The 24,900-nt window shown below is 44.2% G+C and overlaps 1 protein-coding gene and 1 pseudogene across 1 annotated transcript; both read left to right on the plus strand.

Moving 5' to 3' along the window:
- The first annotated feature begins 3,302 nt into the window (after window positions 1–3,302).
- LOC126084624 (ribonuclease 7-like) lies at window positions 3,303–4,719 on the plus strand. The gene is made up of 2 exons (XM_049899228.1): window positions 3,303–3,432; window positions 4,161–4,719. Exon 2 carries the CDS (start codon window positions 4,200–4,202, stop codon window positions 4,665–4,667), a length of 468 nt encoding a protein of 155 aa, XP_049755185.1. The 5' UTR covers window positions 3,303–3,432; window positions 4,161–4,199; the 3' UTR covers window positions 4,668–4,719.
- A 17,098-nt stretch (window positions 4,720–21,817) lies between these two features.
- Window positions 21,818–22,353, plus strand: LOC126084002 (ribonuclease 8-like; annotated as a pseudogene).
- Window positions 22,354–24,900: the final 2,547 nt, after the last annotated feature.

Consider the following 24,900-nt stretch of genomic DNA (forward strand, 5'->3'; position numbering starts at 1 on the left):
CCTCTGATTTTTCTCCTCTCCCTTCTGCCAGGCACCCTGACCAGTTCGTGGCCTTGATGTCTGACTCATTTTGTTCTCCCTGACTTTGTCCCCCTTCCTCCATTTTTAGCTCATGCCCCATGAATGCAGTGACAGGAAAATGGCAAAATTATCTGACCAAGTGCAAAGAGAAGCTGGATAGTTTAAGCATGTGTGAGGGTACCCTAAAACTGAGGCAGTTGGGCTAACTAAAGTGGCCAACACAAGGTCTGGCTCAGGCCCCATTTCGTCTTAGGCTCCACTTCTGTTTCTGAGAAAGTGGCCTATGACTGTTGGTGGGTAAACCGCTGCCATCGAGTGGATTCCGACTCATGGTGACCCTAGAGAACAGAGTAGAACTGCCCCATTGGGTTTCCAAGGAACACCTGATAGATTCGAGCTGCCAACCTTTTGGTTTGCAGCAGTTGCACTTAACCACTACACTATGAGGTGTCCATACTGTATTATCTTGCTAATCATGTCTTTTGCAATTCTTAACTGAATGTTTTTCTTCAGCTTTAGGTCATTCAGGAGATTTTTTCATACTTTAGGCCACCTGGACTTTAGACTGTCTTGCTGAAAAGTTCCTGCTTTTCCACTATAAACATCTCTTCTCAGCCCCAGCAAAACAGACCACTTTGTAACTGCCTGGTTGCTGTGTGCTACCCAGATTCACGAATTGCTCTATTCCTCGATAAATCTCTTTTCCTTTTCCTTTAAACAGACTCAGTGATGTTGCTCTATGACAAACAAATAAATAAATGAGTGCAATAAAATTGCCTCCCTTATCCAGTCAATTGAGGTGAAGTCAGGGTTTCAGCTTGAACTGTGCAGATGGTAAGCTCACATCTTCCAATTTTCGGGTGCAAACCTATGCCTTTACCCCCTTTTCTCTTTCGCCTGAGACGGTAGGGCTATGTTTGTTTTACTTTCAGCTAGTACTAAGGCAGGCTTCTGGCGATCTCGGCATAATGGAGTTAAAGAGCAACTTAAGATAATTATAATGACAGGAAAACACAAGAGCAGAGGGCAGTTCGAATCGTGATTTGGAAACATCTCATTTCAGAAAAATGGGAAGAAACAGTCTGGGCTAGGAATTCAAATCAGTGCTCACTCCTCCTTCCACCTCTTCCTCCCTATCCCAGCCTCCAAACCAAAGCTGCACAGGCCCAAGCTGATACATATTCCATCCACAGTCTGCTTTGACTCATGGACTTTATCTCCAAAACATTTGCGTTTCTACAGCAGCAGGGTATAATTCTCTACCCAGTTCAGTCTGAAAAGATTCAGGCACCTTAAGAAAGCAGCGAATGACTGTCTCCACATCCAAGGCTTGGCGCAGGCCAGCCAGATTTGTTTGTCCTTGTTCCTGATCCTCTGTTGCCATCTAGTGGCCTTTCTCCATCTTCAACGCCATCTTTTTTCTTCCCGCAGACTCCTCATCCTGACCCACAGCTGTAACTCTCCAGCTGTCATGTCCCCCGGCCTTAAAACACACCGGCCATCTTCCTGACCCTAAATCCCACCTTCAGGACCATAGTACGAGCCATGTGAATGAGTTGGTTTACCACACAACAGCCAAAAACAAAACAAAACCTGCTGCCATCGAGTCAATTCCAACTCATAGCAACCCTATAGGACAGAGAACTGCTCCATAGGGTTTCCAATGAGTGAGCCTCTGTGGATTTGAACTGTCAACCATTTGGTTAGCAGCCATAGCTCTTAACCAGTACACCACCAGGGCTCCACATAACAGCCAGGTGCCCCTTAGATTAAAATCATCCCAGCGTTCCCCATTGTGCTTAGAATAAAAGCCACTGTATCTAAGGCTTTCCATGCTTTGGCCTCTGATCCCTCTGACCCCCTCGTTCACCTACCCCAGCCACACGGGACTTGTTTCTGTTCCTCAAACCCTCCGGGCACCATTCTGCTTTAGGACTTTTGCCGTGCTGTTCTCTCTACCTGGACATTCTTCCTCCCAGCAAGCACAGGTTCACTCTCTCACCTTCAAGTCTTTGCCCCAGAGTCACCTACTCCAATGACCCTATTTAAAATCGTTACCCACCCACCCCCACCCTATTCTACTTTTTCTTAACAGTTACCACTTTGAGCAAAGCTTATAACTTACATTATGACATTCATTTTTTACTGTCTCTCTCTTTTTTTTTTTAATTGTGCTTCAGATGAAGGTTTACAGAGCAAATTAGTTTCTCATTAAATATTTTTTACTGTCTCTTGCCACTGGAATATAAGCTCCATGAAGTAGAAATTTTTGTCCATTTTGTTCACTAATGCATCCCAAGCACCTTGGCACATAGTAGGTACTCAATAAATATTTTTCAACCACATAATGAACTTGAACCCAAGATTCTATGATCACCTACTACTTATAGGTGAATTTTGAAAGCAAAAACACTGGTCATTCCATTTCCCAAGCCTTCCCACCCACAGATAGTGCTGCTTCTCTGCCTCAGCATCTTGGTTCTCCTGAATGCCATATTCCAGACTCATTGGAGTGCCCAGAGCAGCACTGGCCCGAGTGCTTCACATAGCTATAACCACCGCAAGGAAGAGGACACGAAAGGTGTAGTAAGAAGGGCTAAAGCAAGATGTTGAAAGCAACAGCAGCAGCAGTAATTTCAAACACAAACATTTGAACAATGTTTAAGTTGTACAACTTTTAATGAGGAGAGTGAAAGATGAGAGGGCTGGGTGCTTTCTCAAGGCAAAGCCAGGTGGCCTTGGTTGGCCCCTGGAAGTGGAGAGGCCCAGAGGAATGAATCATTGTGAAATAGCTAAGCTGCTGGAGATGGTGCTGAGCATCCTGACTGTGATGATTCATTCGCCTCCCTTGTCTCCTCCATCTCCTCTGTAAGATAAACCGTATCTCCCAATGACAAAAAACCATTCCAACCAACTTTCTAGGCTATTCTACCTGTACATCAGATCAGAGAAAAAGCAATCCTTAAAACCACAGTGATCGGCTTTTCCCAGGATCACGAACCAAAGGTGGAGATAAATGACAACTGTCCCTGAAATTCATTTTGAGTTGACACCTGGGTCAGGTGCTTTATTAAACAGTCATTCAAATCATGTGGCCACGTGTCAAATATAGTCTTTGAATGTGAGGATTCAGGCTTCCTCATTGCCGAACTTGTTTAGGCAGGTACACTAGCTTCATAGATATCCACTTATTTGGGACACGTAAGTGGAGAGGTGCGAACCTGATTCATTTCCTGATCCAGGGACTGTACAAAAGCCTGAGGCCCGCCCCCAAACAGAAGCCACATATTCCAGGCAGACTCTGAAGGAGTTAGGCGTGAGAAGAGGCCCTCAAATATCTGACAGACCAGCGGTGGGTGGATGCACCCTCGGCCCATTGAACAGGAGCAAGAGCTGCAACACAAGGACTCGGTGAGGAGGTGAAACCTGGGATACGGGATGGGTAAGGAGAGAGGATAGAGAAGGGGTGAACTCTGGCCAGAATAAGGTTACACTCAGGTGAGTGATAAGATAGACAAAGGAGGGACTCAACATGGAGGGGATGAGGACACACATAGGGGAGAAAGGAGAGTGATGTTGGAGGATGGAAGCACAAAATAGAAAAAAATGAGGACATGGGGGAGGTGGGGAAGGGGACTTGGAGGGGACTAGACACAAAAAGAGAGGATAGAGGCATAGAGGCATGAGAACGCAAAGGAGTTGGCGATGTCAGGGAGAGGAGACAGAACAGAGAGAAGCAACAGGGACAGAATGAAGGAAGATAGGGATACAAGGTGAGGGGGAAAGGGTCACAGAATTAGGGGGTGGGGGTCAAGGTGTGTGTGGGTACCCAGAGGGGGAAGGGATGAGACTTAGGGCAAGGAAAAGAGACAACAGGATAAGGACGTGGTGATTAGCTGGTATAACTCATCGTCAAGTTGATTCCAACTCATGGCACCCCATGTATTACACAGTAGAACTGCTCCATAGGGTTCTCTTGGCTATAATCTTTACGGAAGTAGATCACCAGGCTTTTATTTTGCAGTGCAGCTGGGTGGGTTCAAACTGCAAACCTTTAGGTCAGTAGACAAGCACAAAACTTTTGTGCCACCCAGGGACCCTTATTTCTCAATTGAACATTGTGTGCTCTCTCTTCCCAGCGACCCTAACCCTCCATTTGACTGTCCCTCCTAAGAGAGATGACACCAGCCAGAGCAGGATTCTGGCCCCTGCTGCTCCTGCTGCTGGGGCTGTGGGTAGCCAATGTCCCAGTCAGTGCCAAACCAAAGGACAAGACTCCAGCTCAGTGGTTTGAAATTCAGCACGTGCAGCCTCACCCTCGAGGATGCAATGCTGCGATGGGCAGCATCAACAAGGACAAAAAACACTGCAAAGGTCTCAACACCTTCCTGCACGATTCCTTCTCCAGTGTGGCCACCACCTGCAAGAACCCCACCATAGCCTGCAAGAACCATCGAAAAAACTGCCACAAGAGCCGAGGGCCTGTGTCCCTGACCATCTGTGTGCACACCTCGGGGAAGTACCCCAACTGCAAGTACAAAGAGCAAAGCAAGAAAGCATCCTACATCGTGGCCTGTGACCCTCCCCAGAAAAGTGACTCTGGGCACTTCCAGCTGGTTCCTGTGCACTTGGACAAAGTCTTTTAGGCTTCTAGTTCTCCTTACTCCTTGGCTGTGCCTTTATTCCCTCTCCAAGCCTTTGCACCATTCCTCCTATATTTAGAACATTCTCTTCCCCTCTTCTCTTGGGGCCCTTTCAGGGCTCAGGATCTTCTGGGAAGCTGAGGGGGATCTGAGGCTGACAACTTTGTGAGATAAGCTCCAGAGGAGATGGTCTTTCATCCTTTTGTTGCTGTTTTCCAGAAGCTTACCCACAAGGGAGGCCGGGGGTGGGTTCCCTGTCCTATGTCTTTGTACGTCTCTCCTTTGTCCTCTCCAGTCTTATCATGGCAGCATGACAAGGGGAGGAAATAAATGCAAGAAGGGTGTGTGGGATTTATGGACAGAGCTGTTCCTGTTCTTAAACTAGGAATCTTCCTGGCTCTGACATGGTAGTGAAGTGACCTGAGAAAAGAGAGACAGCCGGAAGGAAAGCAGAAGACAAAGAAATGCCACTTCATATTTAGAAAGCACTTCATGTCTTTCAGTGTGTATCCACAGGAATCCTCTAATCCCTTGTGAGGTAGATTTGACAGGGACTACTTACCTTCTGAGTTGGAATCGACTCGATGGCAATGGGTTTGGTTTTTTGGGACTTGCCTTCTGTAGGGATGAGGGAATTGAGATTCAGAAAGCTTAATTAAAGAGCTGTCTAATTTAGCGTAGAACCTGGACTACAACTTAAGTCTCCTTACTCTGAATACAGTGCACTTTTTACTATACTAAAAAAAAAAAAAAAAAATTCCTTCAAGCCAGTTCCAACTTATAGCAACCCTATAGGATGGAGTAGAGCTGGCCTATAGGGTTTTCAAGGAGTGCCTGGTAGATTTGAACTTCGCCCTTTTGGGTAGCAGCAGAGCTCTTAATCACTGCACCACCAGGGCTCCTCTGCTATACCAGTTGGACAAAAAAGGAAAGACCTCTCCAGGAACAAGAGAAGAACTAGGTGAGAGTTCACCCATGAAGAAATGTTCCCTGCGAGTTCTGAAGAGCCAGTCACCCTGTGTTGGCTTCAATAAATGTCTTACCTCTCTAGCCAAGAGGCTGTGTTCATGAGGCATTCCTGGGATCTTAAATCATTCTCTTTCTCCCTCTCTCTACCTGCCCCTCTCTCTCCCTAGCCCATCGCTCTTCCAATCTGGGCCCTGAGCCTGGCTCTAGCTAGATCCCCTTGACCTGAAGACATAGGGTAAGGGGAGTGTCCCAGCTTCATCTCTCTGCTCTGGGATCACATTTCCCTTGACCTCAAGGGACTTCCGTGGCCCAGAGCCTGATGGGAGCTGCCAGAGCTTCCTTCCTCCCGATAATGATCTCCCCTGCCTTGGTGTTTCCCTGACTCTCTACTCTGGCAGCCTGCCCAGGCCAGAGGGGTTAGGAAGTGAAGATGCCATCTCCCTGTCCCACTGGGCTGTAGGCTCCCTCTCTAGCTATTGAAGCTGGAGAGGCTATGGCTTTAGGTTGGCTCAGTTCTGATGATCCTCCCCCTCCCCCCCGCCGTTGCCTGTAGCCCTGACCATCACCAGCCCCTCCTCTACCCTTGTCTCAGACCCAGACGAACTGCATTAAGCTCCAGGCTCACAGTTTCAGCCCCAGATTACTTGATTACACCTTCCAGCCTTGATGATGAGTTAACCCTTCTATGTATCCTGTTGGACACCCTGGTGGTATTAAGAGCTACAGCTGCTAACCAAAAGGTCGGCAGTTTGAATCTACCAGGTGCTCCTTGGAAACTCTATGGGGCAGTTTTACTCAGTCCTGTAGGGTTGCTATGAGTCAGAATCAAGTCGATGGCAAAGGGTTTTTTTTTTTTTTTATAACTTTTATTAAGCTTCAAGTGAACGTTTACAAATCCAATCAGTCTGTCACATATTAGTTTACAAACATCTCACTCCCTACTCCCACTTGCTCTCCCCCTCTTGAGTCAGCCCTTTCAGTCTCTCCTTTCTTGACAATTTTGCCGGCTTCCCTCTCTCTCTATCCTCCCATCCCCCCTCCAGACAAGAGTTGCCAACACAATCTCAAGTGTCCACCTGATATAATTAGCTCACTCTTCATCAGCGTCTCTCTCCCACCCGCTGACCAGTCCCTTTCATGTCTGAGGAGTTGTCTTCGGGGATGGTTCCTGTCCTGTGTCAACAGAAGGTCTGGGGAGCACGGCCGCCGGGATTCCTCTTGTCTCAGTCAGACCATTAACTTTGGTCTTTTTATGAGAATTTGGGGTCTGTATCCCACTGATCTCCTGCTCCCTCAGGGGTCCTCTGCTGTGCTCCCTGTCAGGGCAGTCATCGATTGTGGCCGGGCACCAACTAGTTCTTCTGGTCTCAGGATGATGTAGGTCTCTGGTTCATGTGGCCCTTTCTGTCTCTTGGGCTCTTAGTTGTTGTGTGGCCTTGGTGTTCTTCATTTTCCTTTGCTCCAGGTGGGTTGTGGCCAATTGATGCATCTTAGATGGAGGGTTTGTTTTTTTTTTAATACATCCTGTCACTGGAGCCCTGGTGCACAGTGGTTAAGCATCCAGCTACTAACCAAGGTCAGCAGTTCAAATCCACCAGCCACTCCTTGGAAACCCTATGAGGCAGTTCTACTCTCTCCTATAGGGTCGCTATGAGTCAGAATCAACTCGATGGCAATGGATTTATACATCCCTCCCTACCGCCTCTGGTACTATGCTACTCCTAACTGAATCAGAGTAGGCTTTGGAGCCAGACAGAACTGGGTATAAATCCTAGCCCAGCATAGCTGTGTGGCCTCCAGCAAATTACTGAACCTCTCTGCAGCTCTGTTTCCATAAAGCAAAATGGGAGTAATACTACCTGCCAAACAAGGTTTCAGTAAGAAATAGAAATAATCTTTAGGAGGACCTACCAAGTCTCAGGCCCCAGTAGACACTCAATAATGCTACCTACTACTAGTAGCGGTGGTAGTAATAGCAATGTCCCTGTCTTGTCATATCTGCATTCTGCAAACAGATAGACCAAGGCAAACACTCAAGTCTCCTTGGGAGCTTTCCTTTGCTAGAGTGACGTGAGTGGGCTAGAGGACAAGCCTGCAGGCAGAATCCCGATCAGTGAGCTGGGTGTGGTGGGGTGCTGAGGGAAGGAGATAAGGGAGGGAGGATCAAAAGAAAGGAGAACATTGAACAACTCGAGAAGAATATGGAGCCAATAAATTGACAAGGAGGCAATCACACAGTGTCATGGATTGAATTGTGTCCCCCCAAAATATCTGTCAACATGGCTAGGTCATGATTACCAGTATTGTATGATTGTCTACCATTTTATCGTCTGATCTGATTTCCCTATGTGTTGTAATGTAATAAAATGGCTTACCGGCAGTTATATTGGTGAGATCTACAAGATTAGATAGTGTCTTAAGCCAATCTCTTTTGAGATATAAAAGAGAGGCATGGGGACCTCATACCACCAAGAAAGCAGTGCGAGGAGCGGAGCACGTCCTTAGGACCTGAGGTTCCTTCACTGAGATGCTCCCAGACCGATGGAAGGCTGATGTTAGGGACCTTTCTCCAGAGCCGACAGAGAGAGAAAGTCTTCCCCTGGAGCTGACACCCTGAATTTGGACTTATAGACTACTAGACTGTGAGAGAATAAATTTCTCTTTGTTAAAGCCACCCACTTGTGTTATTTCTGTTATAGCAGCACTAGAAGACTAAGACATAGAGACTTGAAAGTAGAGGTGTATTAAATACATATTGTGACCAAATATCAAATGGTCAAGTGTGAAAATCATATTCCCTGGAAACTGAGACTGTACCTAGAACTTCTGGAATACTTGAATAAATCTGAAATTTTACCCCCAAACTTAATTGATTCATTTTGTGTTCCTGTGACCTCTATACCATATATTTACCATTCTAAATAGACATTTATTTTCAACTGACATTGTATGAAAGCAAGATACTTGGGGACACCTAATTTTTCTCTTCATTTTATTCTTTTCTTGCATATTTCTGATGGATATTATGATTTTGGAGATGTTCTTCTCATAAAGTTTTGAAGTGGCTGAAATTATGCCTTTAACACAGCTTCCCAAAATGAGAAGAATTTTCAAACCAGACTTTCTTTGGAAAGACTAGTGACCTAAATAGATAGCATCAAATAACTAAAAGTTAAACATGGTCCTAAAGTAAACTATACTGATAGAGGTCAGAATAATTGTAGCCTTGGTAGGATACTAGCTGGGAGGGCACAGGGGGAGCCTTCTGAAGAGACGGAAATGCTTTTTTTCGTGGCCTGGATGATGATTTTGTGTGTTTACTTTGTGAAAACTCATTGAGCTGTACGCTTAAGATGAGTGTACTTCACCGTATGTAACTTATACCTCAATAAAAGGTCCTCTGAAAAAGCATAACCCTTAAGGATTATTTTATTTAACATGATAAATGCTAATATAGCAATTCTACAAAGATTACAATTATGCTGCAATCTAATCCTGTTGTTCTGCCTTATACTGTTATTTATTATTATTTTTTTAATTAAAATAAGTAGTACTTGTACTATTTATTAAATTGTATAAATACTTTTGTCTCAAAAAGTTATATGAAGTTCTTCCTAAAGTTATCTATGTTAACTTACTCTCTCCTGTCATTTATATAAACTGTTAACTACTGTCCCTGGCTTTTTTTTTTGTTTGTTTTAACTATTTGAAAATTCTTAATAATTGTTTTGTGCGTAAATTAAAAGTTTTCACAATCATTAATTATTATAATTGTTCCTTAAAATAATAAATATGTATTTTACTTCCACTGGCTGATAGAATTTCAATATTCTAAAAATATGTAAGGAGAATGTCACTACAAATCACACCTAGAAGCTCAGCAATATTTAAAAGTGACTAACCAGATATTAACAATAAATTCAAATGACCTGGCTTGTTCTCATTACTGAGGCTTTTCGTGACTAGATATGACAGTTACCCATTCCTTCAAATGACCTTTTTTTGTTGTTGTAAAAATATACATAACACAACAGTTGCCAATTTAACATTTTTCACATGTAGAAGTTAGTATATTTAAGTTACATTAATTCCTTCATGTATTCTTGATCACAGCCAAGTTTAAGGATGCCAGGAATAATGTTGAAATAGGCGTTTGGCTATTCAGCTTTCCAAAGGCCAAAGCTGAGAACCAAGATGAATAACAGATTCAGTCCAAATACCAAGCCTAGCTGAACCTTAATGCATCCTTACTTGAAAGTTGAAGAACGGGAAAGGGGGGCTGATTAAAGATTTTTATTGCTGAGGTGGGAGTTGGGAAAAGAGGGGAGGGTGTCCAGGGGAGTATTACCCAGACTTGGGTCAATGGCTTTAAAGAGAATGGTTTTAACGTGGACCTAAAGGAGCAAAGGTGGAGTCCAATGACAAAAGTATCCAAGAACTGGATCTGAGGATGAGCAGGTTTTCCTGGGAGTGAGGTTAACAGAGTTAGATTAGATAGGAGGCTTATCTATGTATGACCCTGATACCCCAAAGTCTCTATATCCTGAAGTGAATGAGTCATAATATAAATAGGGCCAGTTGAGTCAATGTGAAGAGAAGGGTCTTTATCTCAAGGACAGGTATAGGAGGAGGAAGTGCCCTGTTATCCCCTGAAGCTATAGCAGCAGAAGACTTACCAGTAAAGACACTGGGGGATCTTCTCTTTGGGAGAGCCTTTGCCCATTTCATCACATTTCTCCTACGCTCCTGAGAAGCTGGGCTTCCAAAAGTGCATAGAAGACTTCAGATTCTCATATTTTAAGGCCCTCCTCCTGCCTCTTTGCCACCATACCAGTAAACCAGTTGCCATTGAGTTGATCCCAACTCATGGCAACTCCATGTGTGTCCAAGTAGAACTGTGTTCCAGAGAGTTTTCAGCAGCTGATTTTTTGGAAATAGGTTGCCAGGTCTTTCTTTTGAGGTGCCTCTGGATGGACTCAAACCGCCAACTTTTCAAATGGCAGCTGAGTGCATTCATTAATCATTTGTGCCACCCAGGGATTCTCATCACACCACCAAGGGACAGAAAGAAGAGCAGTTACAATTCTCACCAGGATGTTAACTTGTTTGGTACCCCAAACCAGGTGAGCTTGGGAGCAGACACAGAGGTGTGAGAAATCCCATATTGCCGATGAGGTCTTATAGGAAGTCCATACTTCAGAACAGAAGTAAGGAAAGATGTCTGACCATGATAGAAATGCACACTATGATAGAAAGGCCTCAACTCAGGGGCGTGGACATTTTCTCGTCGATATAATGGTATCTACTTCATAGAAGTATTGAGGGGTTTAAATGTGACAATAGCTATAAAGCACTTAGTACAGCAGCTGGCAAGTAGGAAAAATTTGAGAGGTGTTAGCATTTATATTTACTACTGTGGCATCAACTTTTGTTGAGTGGCCAAACCTGTGATAGATGGAGCAGGCCCGACTTCTGGGACAGAACAAAGGATTTAAACAAAGAAGGCCAAACTCCTCCTCACCCTCCACTTGCCAACAAACCTCCTAGCCAAGAGTAGGAACCGTAATGGTCAAGGTCAGACAGAAAGGACAATACGCATTAATTTCTCTAGACTGGAAAGAGGACACTGGAGCAAAAAAAGGCTATCGAGTATGTCTGTCAAGACTACTTAAGGAAAGTTTTTCTCATTTCTATCCTCCATGAACCCAAAAACATTAAAAGAAGCCAGAGGATTAAGGATCACTAATTTCTGAGGGTGTCCTCCATAACCCTTCCTATCCAAAAGGTTCAATTATCACAGCAATTGACGGAGAGAAGGCTCTAGCAGCATTTCCAAACTTACCGCCTGAGACATTTAAACTAGTCCTTAGGTAGGCTTACAGTTCCCTCACCCTCATCATGGAAGACCTTTTATGTTTTTCCTACCCTCTGATCCAGCTCCATTTCTTAGTTCATCTTCCATTACTCAAAACCTTCACCAATACCCATGGCTGATGGTCCTCCACTGCTTTCCAATGGATTGGTTACAGTGAAAAACATCATGGTTGTTACTTTCTATGGCATTTATGTAGAAACTTAGTTGACCTTACATATTTAAAACATAAACTGATCCCACTGTGAATTAGTACAAATTTCTACTTAGGCCATGACAGTTAGCACAAGATTGAACTTCATATATGCATGGCTTTAGGGCTTTTTCAATAAATACTCGTAAAAGTATAATGACCTTATCCAGTGACCTTGGAGGTTATCTAGGCCTACCTTCCCCATTTATAAATGGAAAAAGTAAGATTCAGAGGACTTAAACACCTTGCCCAAGATCACGTGACTAGTTTAGGCAAGAACTCAGGTTTCTTGGATCAGTCAAGTGATGTTTCCAAACCAGCACACTAATTAATGGTCCCAAATGGATCTTAGACAATTTTTTCAAAGCCTAACTAACCATGCATGGACTGGAAAATCAATCCGCAAATGGGTAGATGTCTGGATTTGAGACAAAAGCATGTTCATCCAAAAGAGTGGTTAGTGCCCATGATCCTGACATGTTTGCATTTCTGCCCCTCACCTGTGGACACATTCCCTTCACCTGAATGCTCACATTGTGTCAACGACTTGGGAAAAAAAATAGCACCCAAGGACTTGACAGTAAACTAGTCAAGCATGTCCTGGAGCATGAGGCAAGAAGAAGGCCTTCATCTCTCATCTGCCGTTCAGGGACAGGGTGAAAACATTGCAGAGATCCTGTTTGGTGGAGCTCCAGGTGGACATGAGACATCCCAAAGTGCTTTTATCTTTGGTAAGGGTCACCATTCTTTATCCTCAAAGTTGTCACATCAATGGTTCTGTTTTCATAGTTAGCTGGAGCCCACAGAGCAATATTTCCCAGACTTCTCCCTGAAGCACTAGTAATAGCCGAGGAAAATAAATTTAAACACTCAAAATGGTGACCACCAAGCTTGAGCTTTCTCTAAAGTCTTCTTTTTTCACTTAAGTAATATTTCTAGAATAGCTAAGACGTGTACGGATGTTTTGTATCTTAAAATTTCATTTGTGGTAATAATGAATCAATATTTATTTCCTGGTTTGATGGCTGTACTGTGTTTATGTAGGCAGGTTGCCACTGAGTTGACTTTAACTCATGGAGAACCCATACATGTGTCAGAGAACTGTGCTCCATAGGGTTTTCAACGGCGGATTTTTTTTTTAAGTAGATCCCCAGTCCTTTCTGGTTGGAATCGAACTTCTAACCTTTTAGTTAGCAGCCAAGCATGTTTACCATTTGTATGACCAAGAACTCCTTATGTAGGCAAAAGTCCTTGTAATTAGGAAATACTCCCCAAAATATTAAAGGGTAATAGGGCATCGTGTCTGTAACTTATTCTCAGAGATGTTAACAATTGGGGAATCTAAGTGAAGTGTATAGGGAAGCTCTGTGCAGTATTTCTGAAACTTTACATAAATTTGAAATTATTTCAAAGTAAAAACATTTAATACTGTAAACAAAATTTTTAATTCATTTGGAGTTTTCAATATACTCCATCATATAGTTTAATTTTCTCTAAAGATAATGCTTTAAATTACTTCCACTGACCACCACCACCACCAAATAAAATAATAATTTTAGTAAAACAGGCACTCCAGGCACCAGGAGGACATTTAGCTTGTGGCTTTGTGACCCTCTGCACTCTTCTGAATTCTGCCTGGGGTAGGAATACACTGGCTTTAATGAGGTTTTCCTTAACTTGTGCTATGTGGGTTTGAATCTCTGACCAGTATTTCTCTTCAAGAACTGGGCTAGGAAGATAGGATAGTCATAGGGCCGGGGCAGTAGGATAGTCCTTTGTGTGCTGAAAATTAGTAAACAGATATACATCACTTACAACAGTGACTAGAACATAGGAAGCCCTCAGTAAATGTTAACTATAGTTGTTTTTGTTTTTTATCATCTTCATCATCATGAATGCTACACCCAGCCTTGTTGTGGTAAGTTGAAGGCCAAGGGCATGTGAGGGGAGCCAGATGCTTCAGTTCTGGTTGGGTGAAAGGGTACATCCTCCCCTTCCTGAGGACCCATCCTGTAGTTAGGAACAAAGTAAGACTGTCCACTCACTGAGACTAGATCATGGTGGGAATGGGCATCCTAAGAAGGCCTCAAACAGCTACACATGAAGTAAAACTGAGCCAGCAGGAGACAGGTCAGCCATTGGGAATAGAGTGGTGCTTCCCAGAAGGAGTGTGGCAAGTGGACATCATGGGATGGAGCATGATACTCAGAGCTCATAAACCAGGATGCAGAGTTCCTCATGGCCATGAGCCTTAGGGATCAGAGGTCCCTGTTGAGGACAAGCAATTTATGATAACCTGTAGAAGCTTTTGACAAGGTTTTTGCCTCCATATGAGATCAACCTAGTTCTCCTGCCCTGGTTGTTGAGTCCTTAACAAGACCTCATATTCCAGGCAAACAGACCAAGAAGGACATTCAGAGAAGTTCAGACAAGGAAGTCCTGTTGTTCTCCAGAGCTGCTCAGGGACAGGACACTGCCCTGCAGTCTTGTCTTCCTTCTTGTTTCCCACTTCACTTTTCCAGCCCCAGTTTCCCAGGCTTTCATCCTGTTTCCTTTATTCTCATCTCCCCCCTCCTCCCCCGGATACTGTTTAAAAAGTGACTCACAAAGTAATTGGGAAGATAAATATTCATAATCTCAATCTCATTTATGAATTAGCAGATATAAATGTTACCCAGCCAGAGGATAACGCTGGAGGCAATTGGCTAGTCAAACACCAGGACTTCTGGGCAGTCCATTTGTTAGGAGTGAGAGCTCCTCAAAGTCATCTGTCCTGGCCCCAGGCAATCCACCGTGGAGGCATGAGCTGCTTGGCAGATATTTAGCTGAAAATCTTCTATGCTGTGACCAGAGAAACAGAATACCATCAGAGCCGTTTGTCTTCTAAAGCTAACTTCATACCTTTACTTAGCTTGTCTCTCGATGAATTTTACTTCGGGGCTTCTGCATCCCAACTTGTCTCCGCCTTGGCACCTACAAAAAGCAGCAATAGTTCATCTCATAATGCTGTTATAACTTATCAGAGAAACGTAGGTTGAGCCTGTTAGTCACAGGAGCTTCCTTAGATACAATCTCTATAAATAGATCACACCATTGCCCTCTACTGAGCAGGGACCAGGAACCAGGTCTGGACAATTTCACATAGGCCCCAAGCAGAGGATCAGGAAATGTACACCCCGTCCCACCCTCAGCCACTCCTGGTCATTTGTAGTAACCCTGGCCCCTACTGCCCCAATCCTGGTCCCCACTCTTCCAGAACTTTCTTCCTGAAGGGTATGCCTCTCAACACCAGGTAGCTGTGGGAGGATGGAGCCTGAAGAACCCTCCTGAGGGTGGCACTTGTAGTTCAAAGACTACCCTCATGGAGCTGCTGTCCTTTAGGCCAGCAACCCAGACTGACTTTTCTGGCACCTTCACTCACCCCTCTTGGGGTATCCTGAAAGAATTGGTCTTTGGGGGATAGTCCCTCACCCTCTACTTTCTTTTTTCTCTTTCAAGTTATTTTCAGAGCCTTTCATTAGGCCTCTCCTTACAGTCTAATCTTCTAGTCTGGCTTCTAGCACTTTGATTTTTGTTTGTTTCACAGAGTGTCAGAGGTGGAGGGTGCATTTTAGTACTTACTCAACTCAAACCCTTTGTGTTACAAATGATGAGGAGACTGACAGAACTGGAATGATGATTCAGTTCAGCACACAGCTTTTGAGGGTCCCCCTGTGATCCATCAACCTGTCTGGCACTAAGGAGATACAGAAGCATAAAAGGACCTGACTTATGTCCCATGGAGTTTACCGTCTAGTTCGGAAGACTCGATACATATATGAGAGTTAAATAACAACCCAGGTAGTCTGTGATTAAATGCTCAAATGAGTCTACTGAGAGTAAATGCTAAAGTATGTTCCAGAGTTAGAGTTGTGCAGGAAGATTCATGAAGGCTGTGATCGAGCTGATCTCCGACAATGGATAATAATTGGGGGAGGGCTCTCAGGAAAGAGGCAAAAACAGGAGCCAAGTTAAAGAAAGCAAAATATGTCCTGGGGAAAAAAGGAAGACCAGTCTATTAGAACAGAATTGTGTTAGGATAGTCCGTGTTTGGAAAGCAGTGGGAGAGACCCTTGGTAGGGGATGGGTGGATTGGAGGTAGGGTGAGTAGCAGAAGGTTTGGATGGCAGGCTGAGGAGTTTGAATGTTACCTTGTAGGCAAGAGAGAATCTCTGAAATTTTTTAACAGAGATGTTGTAAAAGAATATTTTAACAAGATCCATCCAACAATGTTACCAAAAAAAAACCAAAAAACCCATTGCCTTCAAGTTGATTCCAACCGACAATGTTACATATGCTCAGTTGGACTCAGGAAAGAGTAGGCAAGGAGGCAGATAGAAGGTGAAGAAAGTCATCCAGACAGGTGGTGAAAAAATATGTATACAAGAGAACCAATAAAACTAAGTGGTTCATTCTACCTTGCTTTGAACATTCTAGGTACTCAGTAGGCTGGCTTCTAACTGATATTGGAGATGAAGGAAGCGAAAAAGTCAAAGGAGATGAATATTTTCAACCAGAAATGCCAAACTCAGAAACAAAGAACTTACATGGGGGAACGAGTTTTTGAAAAAATGTTGAGTTTTCAGACAATGGAACAGGCTGCTTAAGACCCCTGTCTCTAGAGGTGTTCGAACTCGAAAACCATCTGTTGGCAAAATTATAGAGAATATACCTCCAATTGGGCAGAGAGATAGGATTAAGTGAGCTCTGAAGTGACTTTCAGCTTTGATTTCTATGAAATTGGGCCCACGTGAAGCGAAGTGTCTTGCCCAAAGTCATACACCTAGTGACAGAGGTGACACTAGAATTTAGGGCTATTAATGGCTGGTTCAGCATTCTTGCCACTACACCATTTTTACTTTGCAGCTTGATTCACCCCAAGGTAGGAATTTATGTTGTGCTCTGGGGACTGGCCAGAAGTCCCCACACAAAAACAAAATCGGTAAGGATTGATTCCGAGATGACAAGAAGCTGCCTTTGACTCTGGTGCAGTGCAGCCTGACACAGTGGCTGGAGTGTGGCTTTAGGAGTCAGATTGACTGGCTCTGTCACTCACTGCTGTGTCACTCTGGGCAAATTATTCAACCCCTCACACATGGACATTGTTTTCTTATCTGTAAAACAAGTGTAAATATTCCTATCTCATGAGGATGCACACGGTAAGAGAGGAAATGTTTTTGGATAGAGCTAGATAGATCAACAAATTGATTGAGATGTACCACACACACACACACACATTGCCTAGCCCAGTGTTAAGAATATGATAGACAACAGAGGTGAAATTCAATATATAACGGGTACATACAGGCACTGATCAATCAGACTCGACACCGGTGATCCAGGCCAGTTCCCACAAGGTGACTCTCAACCCTTGACATAATTATCAATAAAAAGAAAGGCAGTATGGCAGGTAGAGACAGCACTAACTTTGGGGCCAGACAGACCTTATTTTTAATCCTGGTCCTTAAAAAAAAAAAAAAAAAAACCCATTGCCGTCAAGTTGATTTCGATTCATAGTGACCCTATAGGACAAAGTAGAACTGCCCAGTACGGTTTCCTACAAGTGGCTGGTGGATTTGAAAAGCTGACCTTTTGATTAGCAGCCAAGCTCTTAACCACTGTGCCACCAGGGGTCCATCTGTGACTTTAATCTTTCCAAGCTTCAATTTCCTTCTCTGTAAAACGGGGATAATAACGTGGAACACGTAATATTGTTGTGCATAAACATAAAGCGCAATTCCTTGGCATATAGAAAGCACTTCTTAAAAATGTTAGCTTTTACTTTTAACGAAGCACTTAGCACCATGCCAAGCACATATTAGATGTTCACTAAATGGCGCTTATTAATATCCCTTTCTTTCCCTTGCTGTGTATAGCCCTGTGATGGCTTGACCCTTAAATAATGTCGTGTATATTATCTGGCTGCCTGTAAAAACGGCATGGGGGGAAGGGGCATCTGACCTCCTCTCTCTTCATAAAGGGGAAAGAGAATCAATATCAGCAGCCCAAGGCTGCTTCCTAAGAGGACATTCATGCCTCTTCTCTTTGCTATCTTTACCAGTTCTAACACCAACCATCCCTCGCACAGTACTCTCTACTTCTCTGCTGAGTTCAGTGTAATTCATTGCAATGGCCACACAGAACTCACAGACAATACTCATGATTATGGGGTTTGCTAGGGAAATATACCAGAAAAAAACCCAGTGCTGTCGAGTCGATTCCGACTCAATAGCAGGTTACAATTCAATCTCAGAACACTCAGGATACAGTTCTTCCATCAGGACAATCTCTTTTCAGTTGTGCTCGTAGGCACACCCCTCTCTGGCCCTGGGCCTCTAGCCTGCTCAGGCGAGTGTTACAAAGCTCTCTTAGCCCCTGCCAATAAGTCCCCAGAAGCATCCCAGGCACGCAGTTTTCTCTTCCGTGGGCTGGAAAGCTCGCCATGATGTCTCCTGCTGCTGGGTCTCTGCTGCCTTCAGTGTTACAGCTTTCTCTTTCTCTCTTTCTGTCTCCTGGTTCCAGGAACTTCTCAGAGCAGGGATCCTGGGTCCAAAGGATGTGCTGGCCCCCTGGCTGTTCTTCTTTGGTAATGGTGGGATCTTCTCTTTCCTGCCTCAGTGGTTGCTCATTTCAAGCCCAGTGGGTGGGAGTCACCAAGACCATGGCTAGAAAGGCCACACAAAAGCGATTCATCGTACCGCACTGCCTTTAGTAAAGTAGTTAATATTACACTCGAGGGAACTGGCCTTAGTATGTCTGCTGTTGTTAGGTGCCATCGGGTCAGTTCCAACTCATAGCAACCCTATAGGACAGAGTAGAACTGCCCCGTAGTGTTTCTAAGGAGCGACTGGTGGATTTGAACTGCTGACCTTTTGGTTAGCAGCCGAGCCCTTAACCACTGTGCCACCAGGGCTCCTCAGAATATCTAGGGCCATCTTTAATACCACCATACTCCTAGGCACTTTAACATTTCATCATGCCACATGGAATATATAAAGTACATATTCTTCATTCAATACAATTTTTGCAAAAATGTATTTGAAAAGATATTTGAAGTTTTGCTTTTGAGATATTTGGCTACAAGATTCTTTTTTTTTTTAATGATTGGTTCTATTCCTTCTGCAGTCATGGTACTTATAAAATGAGAACGCCTAACCTAAGATCATTTTCCTAAGATCAGTTTGTGAGTATCAAATTTCAAAACAAATGAAATCATCTTTATGTTACTTTGGTAACAGGTAAGTAAAAAGTTCTAATTTAATTTTGCAATTCTCTTTTCCTATATTGGAGCCAATATATTTTTCCCCAGTCTTAAAACTTAAAAACTTCCCAGGCCCTAAACACTGAGCCTCTAGTGCCTAATGGATAAAACAGCCCTGAGACTGTGGCAGTTGGGAAGACTCACTGACTAGGATCAAAAAGCGCAATCAGGAAAATCCCTTTCCTAGGCCTCTCTGGGAACCGCTGGTGGTGAAGTAGGTAAGAGCTACCACTGCTAACCAAAAGGCTGGCAGTTCAAATTCAGCAGGCACTCCGTGGAAAACGTGATGGAGCAGTTCTACTCTGTCCCATAGGGTTGCTATGAGTTGGAATGAACTCAATAGCAACGAGTTTGGTTTGGGTTTTTTAGGCCTGTCTGAGTGAGACTAGGTAGCTGCAGGGCCAGCACCTACTTGAGGGAAAGTTTGCAACTTCATTGGATTCAGGGTTTGCACAGGCTTTGGTCAGTCATCTTGGGCAGTAGGAAATGTTTCAACCAGCCTTCGTCTCCTGCTACTGTCCCCATCCTCACCCTCCAAAGCCCAGAGGCTTGGATCTGCAACTATTAATGAATAATTACTTGGCAATCCTTCCATTTCAATAGGAGAGGCTCAGATGTCCCTGCAGAAGAGAAATGATTTCCTAGGGTAGGGAAAAAAAAAGAAAAAACATTTGCTCCCTGGGGCCCAAATCAGCTGCTTGCTGAGTAATGTGCTCCTGGGTTCAAAATCAATGTTTTGTTAGCTTTATGGGGAGGAGTTCACGAAAGAGTTCCCACTGTGGAAAGGGTGAGTTCCGTTGGTGAACCAAGCTCTGTTTTGGAGATGGAAGGACAAACATCTCACAAGTTTTCCGTTTGGCAACGTGAATCCTCAGATCCTCAATGATTTTCACCATTTCAAGGAGCATTTTATCTAAAAGGCAGGGAAGTCACACAAATCCCAGAGGGAGAGATGCTGGGTGGGGTCCAGTACATGAAGAACACAAACCTGAGAAGTTGTAGCACAGAGTCAAGTTCCCTCAACTTCAGTCATTTGCTTCTTATCTTGACAATTTGTACAATATCCACTTAACCACTAGTTTTTAAAATTTACTAAATATTTATTTATTCATTTAATTCAAATAGCTCTTTGAAAATGAAACTACATAACACCATCTTTCAAAGAATGTTAGTGTCACTTAATAAATAGGAGTGAAAATAAGCATAATGAATCCAAACTAATTGTATTACAGTCTACCCAGATACTGTTTTTCACTGAAGACGCAGCCTGAGGTTGTTGTCTCTGTTGAAAAGGGAGAGAATCAAATGTTAGAGTAAAAAAGAATTCATGTTCTTGCTCTAAAAGGAAACTTTTTCCTTAATGCTATCAGGAGGATTAGAAGAGAACTCTTTAAGGCAATGTTCATGTACCACGTAAAATCATACACAGACATACTCACCACGCTCAGCCTTCTGCTCCCACCATGGGAAATGCTTCCTCCTTCACTTTTCACCTGGCACTAGACCAGGCGACAGGCTGAGTCAGGAAACCAGCCTCTGGACCAAGCTCTGCCACTCTGTGGCCTTGGGAAGAGCATGTGCCCTTTTGGGAGCATGAAATGATCGCTAAGGTCTCTTCCAGCTCTGATCCTCTCGCATCCCAAGACATTCTGCAACATGGGAAGAACTCAGCTCTCCATCTTGTTTTGCCAGCTGGGGCAGTAATTCCCTGGCGGGGAGAGACCATTTTTCTTGCTTCAGTGAGAATCTGGGCCACAGAACAGGAAGAAATTAACCTGACCCCACAACCTTAATAAAGACTCTTTCAGGAATGTCTGAGCTATCCTGGGAGAGTGGATTACGGACCCTTGTCCTATTTGTCTTCCAAGATTAGTTTCCCTTCAGGGTTTGATTTCTCAGAGCTTTAAAGTGAAGCATGGGAGAGTGAAAAGAATGTGGGCTTGGGGCTATACAAACCAGACCTTGAGAAACATTGAAAATGAAAGATGACCTTTCATTTTAGAATTTAGAAGCAAAGATGGAAGGAAGCGATTCCCTGGCAAGTAAATACCTCTGGTACTGATTTTACATTGTGTTGTGATAGGAGGCAGAGGCTAAAGGTCACCACTGCAGGCGAGGGGTGGGCTTTCCTGAAGAGGAGAACATGTCCACAGTCAAACACCCTGGTGAGCGGCCTGTCCTGGGTCAAAATACTGACTGGGGAGGCAGTTTTGGTATAGATTGGAGGTGCGGAGTCATCAGGTAGGAACTCCCCTCTGTCGGTGGGCCTCATATTCTTGAGCGGAGACTCAGAAGACCCTTAGGTGCACCAGAGAATACTCCGCTAAAGTGGGTCAGGGACACAGCTTGTGAGGATGGGCCAGGGCGCTGGACTCAGCCAGTGCTGATGGTCTATTTATGTTATTCCTCTTTCTGTTAGTCTTAAGCTTCAGTAAAATCTCTTTAAGGATTAATTAAAAAAAAAAGAATCTGGGCTTTAAAGCAGAGAGACCATGATTCAAATCCTATATCTAACCCTCTGTATCTGTGTGATGATGGGCAATTTCCTTAACCTTTCTAAGGCTTTAGTTTGCTCATATAGAAAAAAAGGAAACTCATGCTCACCTCCTAAGACAATTGTGAGAGCTAAACAATGTAAACATTTATTGGGGTCGTAACCAGGCACAGTATCAGTGATGTTCTTAAATATCTGGGATTGTAGGAACCCAGCAATTACTGACTTAGGGTATAAAATTCGTAGAAGGACTAGTAGAGTTCACCCATGATGACCTACTCACCCACCTAACCCTCCCTTCTCTTCTACTGTCCCCTTGGGAGAGATGGCACCAGCCAAGACACCAGTTCAACCTCTGCTGCTGCTCCTGCTGCTGGGGCTGTGGGTGGCCCAGGTCCCAGTCAGTGCCAAGCCCAAGAACATGACCTCAGCTCAGTGGTTTGACACTCAGCACGTGCAACACTGCAATGGAGAACATCAACAAGTACACAAAACGTTGCAAAAACCTCAACAGCTTTCTGCATGAGTCCTTCTCCAGTGTGGCCACTGCCTGCCAGACCCCCGTTATAGCCTGCAAGAACAGCCGTGAAAACTGCCACCAGAGCCAAGAGCCCATGTCCCTGACCCAGAATGAGCACGTCTCAGGGAGGTACCCAGACTGCAAGTACAGAGAGGAGAACCTGGATGCATTCTTCCTTGTGGCCTGTGACCCTCCACAACAGAAAGATTACCTGGGGTACCAGCTGGTTCCTGTGCACTTGGACAATGTTGTCTGAGGCCAGGTCCTCCACCCTCAAAGTTCTGCACACTGCCAAAGCTGCTGCTGCTGCCTTTCCTCTCCTGAGTTCTTTAGTAATCCTTACCCCCTTTGCAAATACCATTTCCCTCCCACACACCCAGCTTCCCAGACTCTTAATTCCTTAAGGGCTTTTACGGATGCACCAAATGATGATGGAAGAGGGGTCCTTCTCTTTAGCCCTTCACCGGTGCCTACTTTCCTTTCTGAGTGCCTGGTACTTTGTGGCTCTTCCACAGTCAAGCACTCAGGATCTCAGCAAGGGTAGATCCAGGTTTTGTGGGACCTGTGGTGTATGGGGAGTCCCTGGGTGGCACAAAAAGTTAAGTCCTCAGCTACAACCCAAAAGGTTGATGGTTTAAACCCACCCAGAGGTACCTCAGAGGAAAGGTCTGGTGATCTACTTCCAAAAGCTTCCTACCATTGGGCAAACTCAATGGAGCTCGGTTCTCCTCTGAAACACATGGGGTGGCCGTGATTCCAAATCGATTCGATTCAATGGCAACTGGTTTGGTTTGGTTTTGAAACTTTGAAAACGCTCTTAAAGAAAAAGAATACAAAACTACAAATACAAAAATGAGATCAGGTCCTTGGAAGAGGCTGTGGTTGGGCAGTTCAGAGGGATTCCAGACAGAGGAGATTATCTAAGAACGGAGGGCAGGAGAACCTGAGCTGTGTTCCCTATGCTGGGCAAGGGCGTGTGCCTGATTTTACTGTAATAAATCATGCTCCTGTGCCTGATGGAGTGTGTATTGCTGCCCCAGGAGAAAGCATAAAGGTTTGGAGCCCCCTAGCTTCTCCTAAAGGAGCCCGGGTGGCACAATTCATTAAAGCACTCAGCTGCTCACCAAAAGCTCTGCATTTTGAACCCACCAACTTCTCCGAGGGAGAAAAGATTGGCAATTTGCTCCCATAAAGATTGTACCCTAGGTAACCCTACGGGGTAGTTCTACCCTGTCCTATAGGGTCGCAATGAGTCAGAATTGACTTGAAGGCAAACGACAGCAACAAGCTTCTCCTATGTGTCCCAGGAAGGCTCCACTTCCTCTGTCTGCATCTTAAACAATAGTGTTTCTCAGGGCCCTATTCTTGGTTCATTTTTGTCTTACTCTACACTGTCCTTGAGTGACTTGATACATATCACGGCTTCAACTGCCACTTACTTGCTCCCGAAAGCATATCTCCAGCTCAGATCTCGCAAGTTGAAGCCACATATGTCTGTCTATGTATTGTTGCTAGCCTCCTCCCACAGGCTTCTCAAATATGCTCAGAACTGAGCTCACGATCTGCCCAGCTTCCAAACTTGCCCCTCTTCTTGCAGGCTTTCTCAGCCTCGGTTAGTGCAAACAATCACATCCAATCATTCAAGGTCCTGATCTAGGAGACACTTGTGCCAATTCATTATTTTTGTTTGTTTGTTTTTGTTTCTCCAGTAATTCCCTTCTATCCCAAGTTCTGCCTCTAGAGGGCATAAAAGTTTTTGGGTTTCCTTTTATTTTCTTTTTTCCAAATTTCACTGGTTTCCTAATATGTTATGGCCTTGAAAGGGTGGCACAAACGGTGGAATCAAAAATTCACTGTCTAGTTCAGGAGTCAAGACTAAACAATGCATATGAGACACCATGAAACAATAAGACAGAAGAGATTAATGAGTCATACGGATTCTGTAACATTTTTCTCCCACCTCACCCAGAGTTTCATTAATCCTCACCTAAAGTTCCTTTTCTGTTTAACGTTAATCTTCCCGACGCAAATCTCTGGCCTGACTTAAGGTCTGTAACTAGAGTTCAAGAAAACCAAGAGAAATTCAGCCATTCAGTAAGAGCTGTGGCCCTAGACGTTGGGAAGACTGTGGAAAGAACTCACAAAAGAATGAATCCTTAAATAGATTAGTTTTATCCAAACAAGTGGTGTGTCAACTGGCGTAGGAGTTTATGACTTCCGTGTGTAGGCTGAAGAATTAGAAAGGAGTGTAACTTGAATCTAGGGGCCATGAGCTGTGACACTGGCCCTTTCGGGCAGTAATGACATAGCACCGATAAAACAGGGTTCAGTGAGGCAGTTAGGGACTTGAGAAAAGGTGCCCTGGAAGACTTAGGATGAAATCTCTGCTGGTTATGCTCTCTGGGCCACGGAGAGCAGACTCCCCAAAAAATCATTGGCAACAGTTTGGGATTCCATAACTAATTCCTAGTGGGTAAGTACATTTTGGGGGCCCTGGTGGGGCAGTGGTTAAGAGTGTGGCTGCTAACTCAAGGGTCAGCAGTTCGTGTCCACTACTTGGAAACCCTATGGGGCAGTGCTACTCTGTCCTATAGGGTCGCTATGAGTCAGGATCAACTCGACAGCAATGGGGCACATATGTTTTAAGGAGCCCTGGTGGCACAGTGGTCAAAGTGCTCAACTGCTAATTGAAAGGTCCTCTGCGCAGAAGGATGTGGAAGTCTGCTTCTGTAAAGATCACAGCCTAGGTTCTACTCTGCCCTGTAGGGTGGCTATGAGTCAGAATCGACATGATGGCAATGGGTTTGGTTTTTGGTTTGAAGTGTTTTACTAGACAAAAAAACTAGAATTAAGGATAGAAATATTTAAGAGACTCGAACACACGGCAT

Source organism: Elephas maximus, chromosome 10 (genome assembly GCF_024166365.1).
Source record: "Elephas maximus indicus isolate mEleMax1 chromosome 10, mEleMax1 primary haplotype, whole genome shotgun sequence".
Classification (NCBI taxonomy): Eukaryota; Metazoa; Chordata; class Mammalia; order Proboscidea; family Elephantidae; genus Elephas; species Elephas maximus.

Bases quoted from the DNA above. Each gene is read 5' to 3' on its own strand.
- LOC126084624 (XM_049899228.1), top strand. From the start codon at position 4,200: ATGACACCAGCCAGAGCAGGATTCTGGCCCCTGCTGCTCCTGCTGCTG.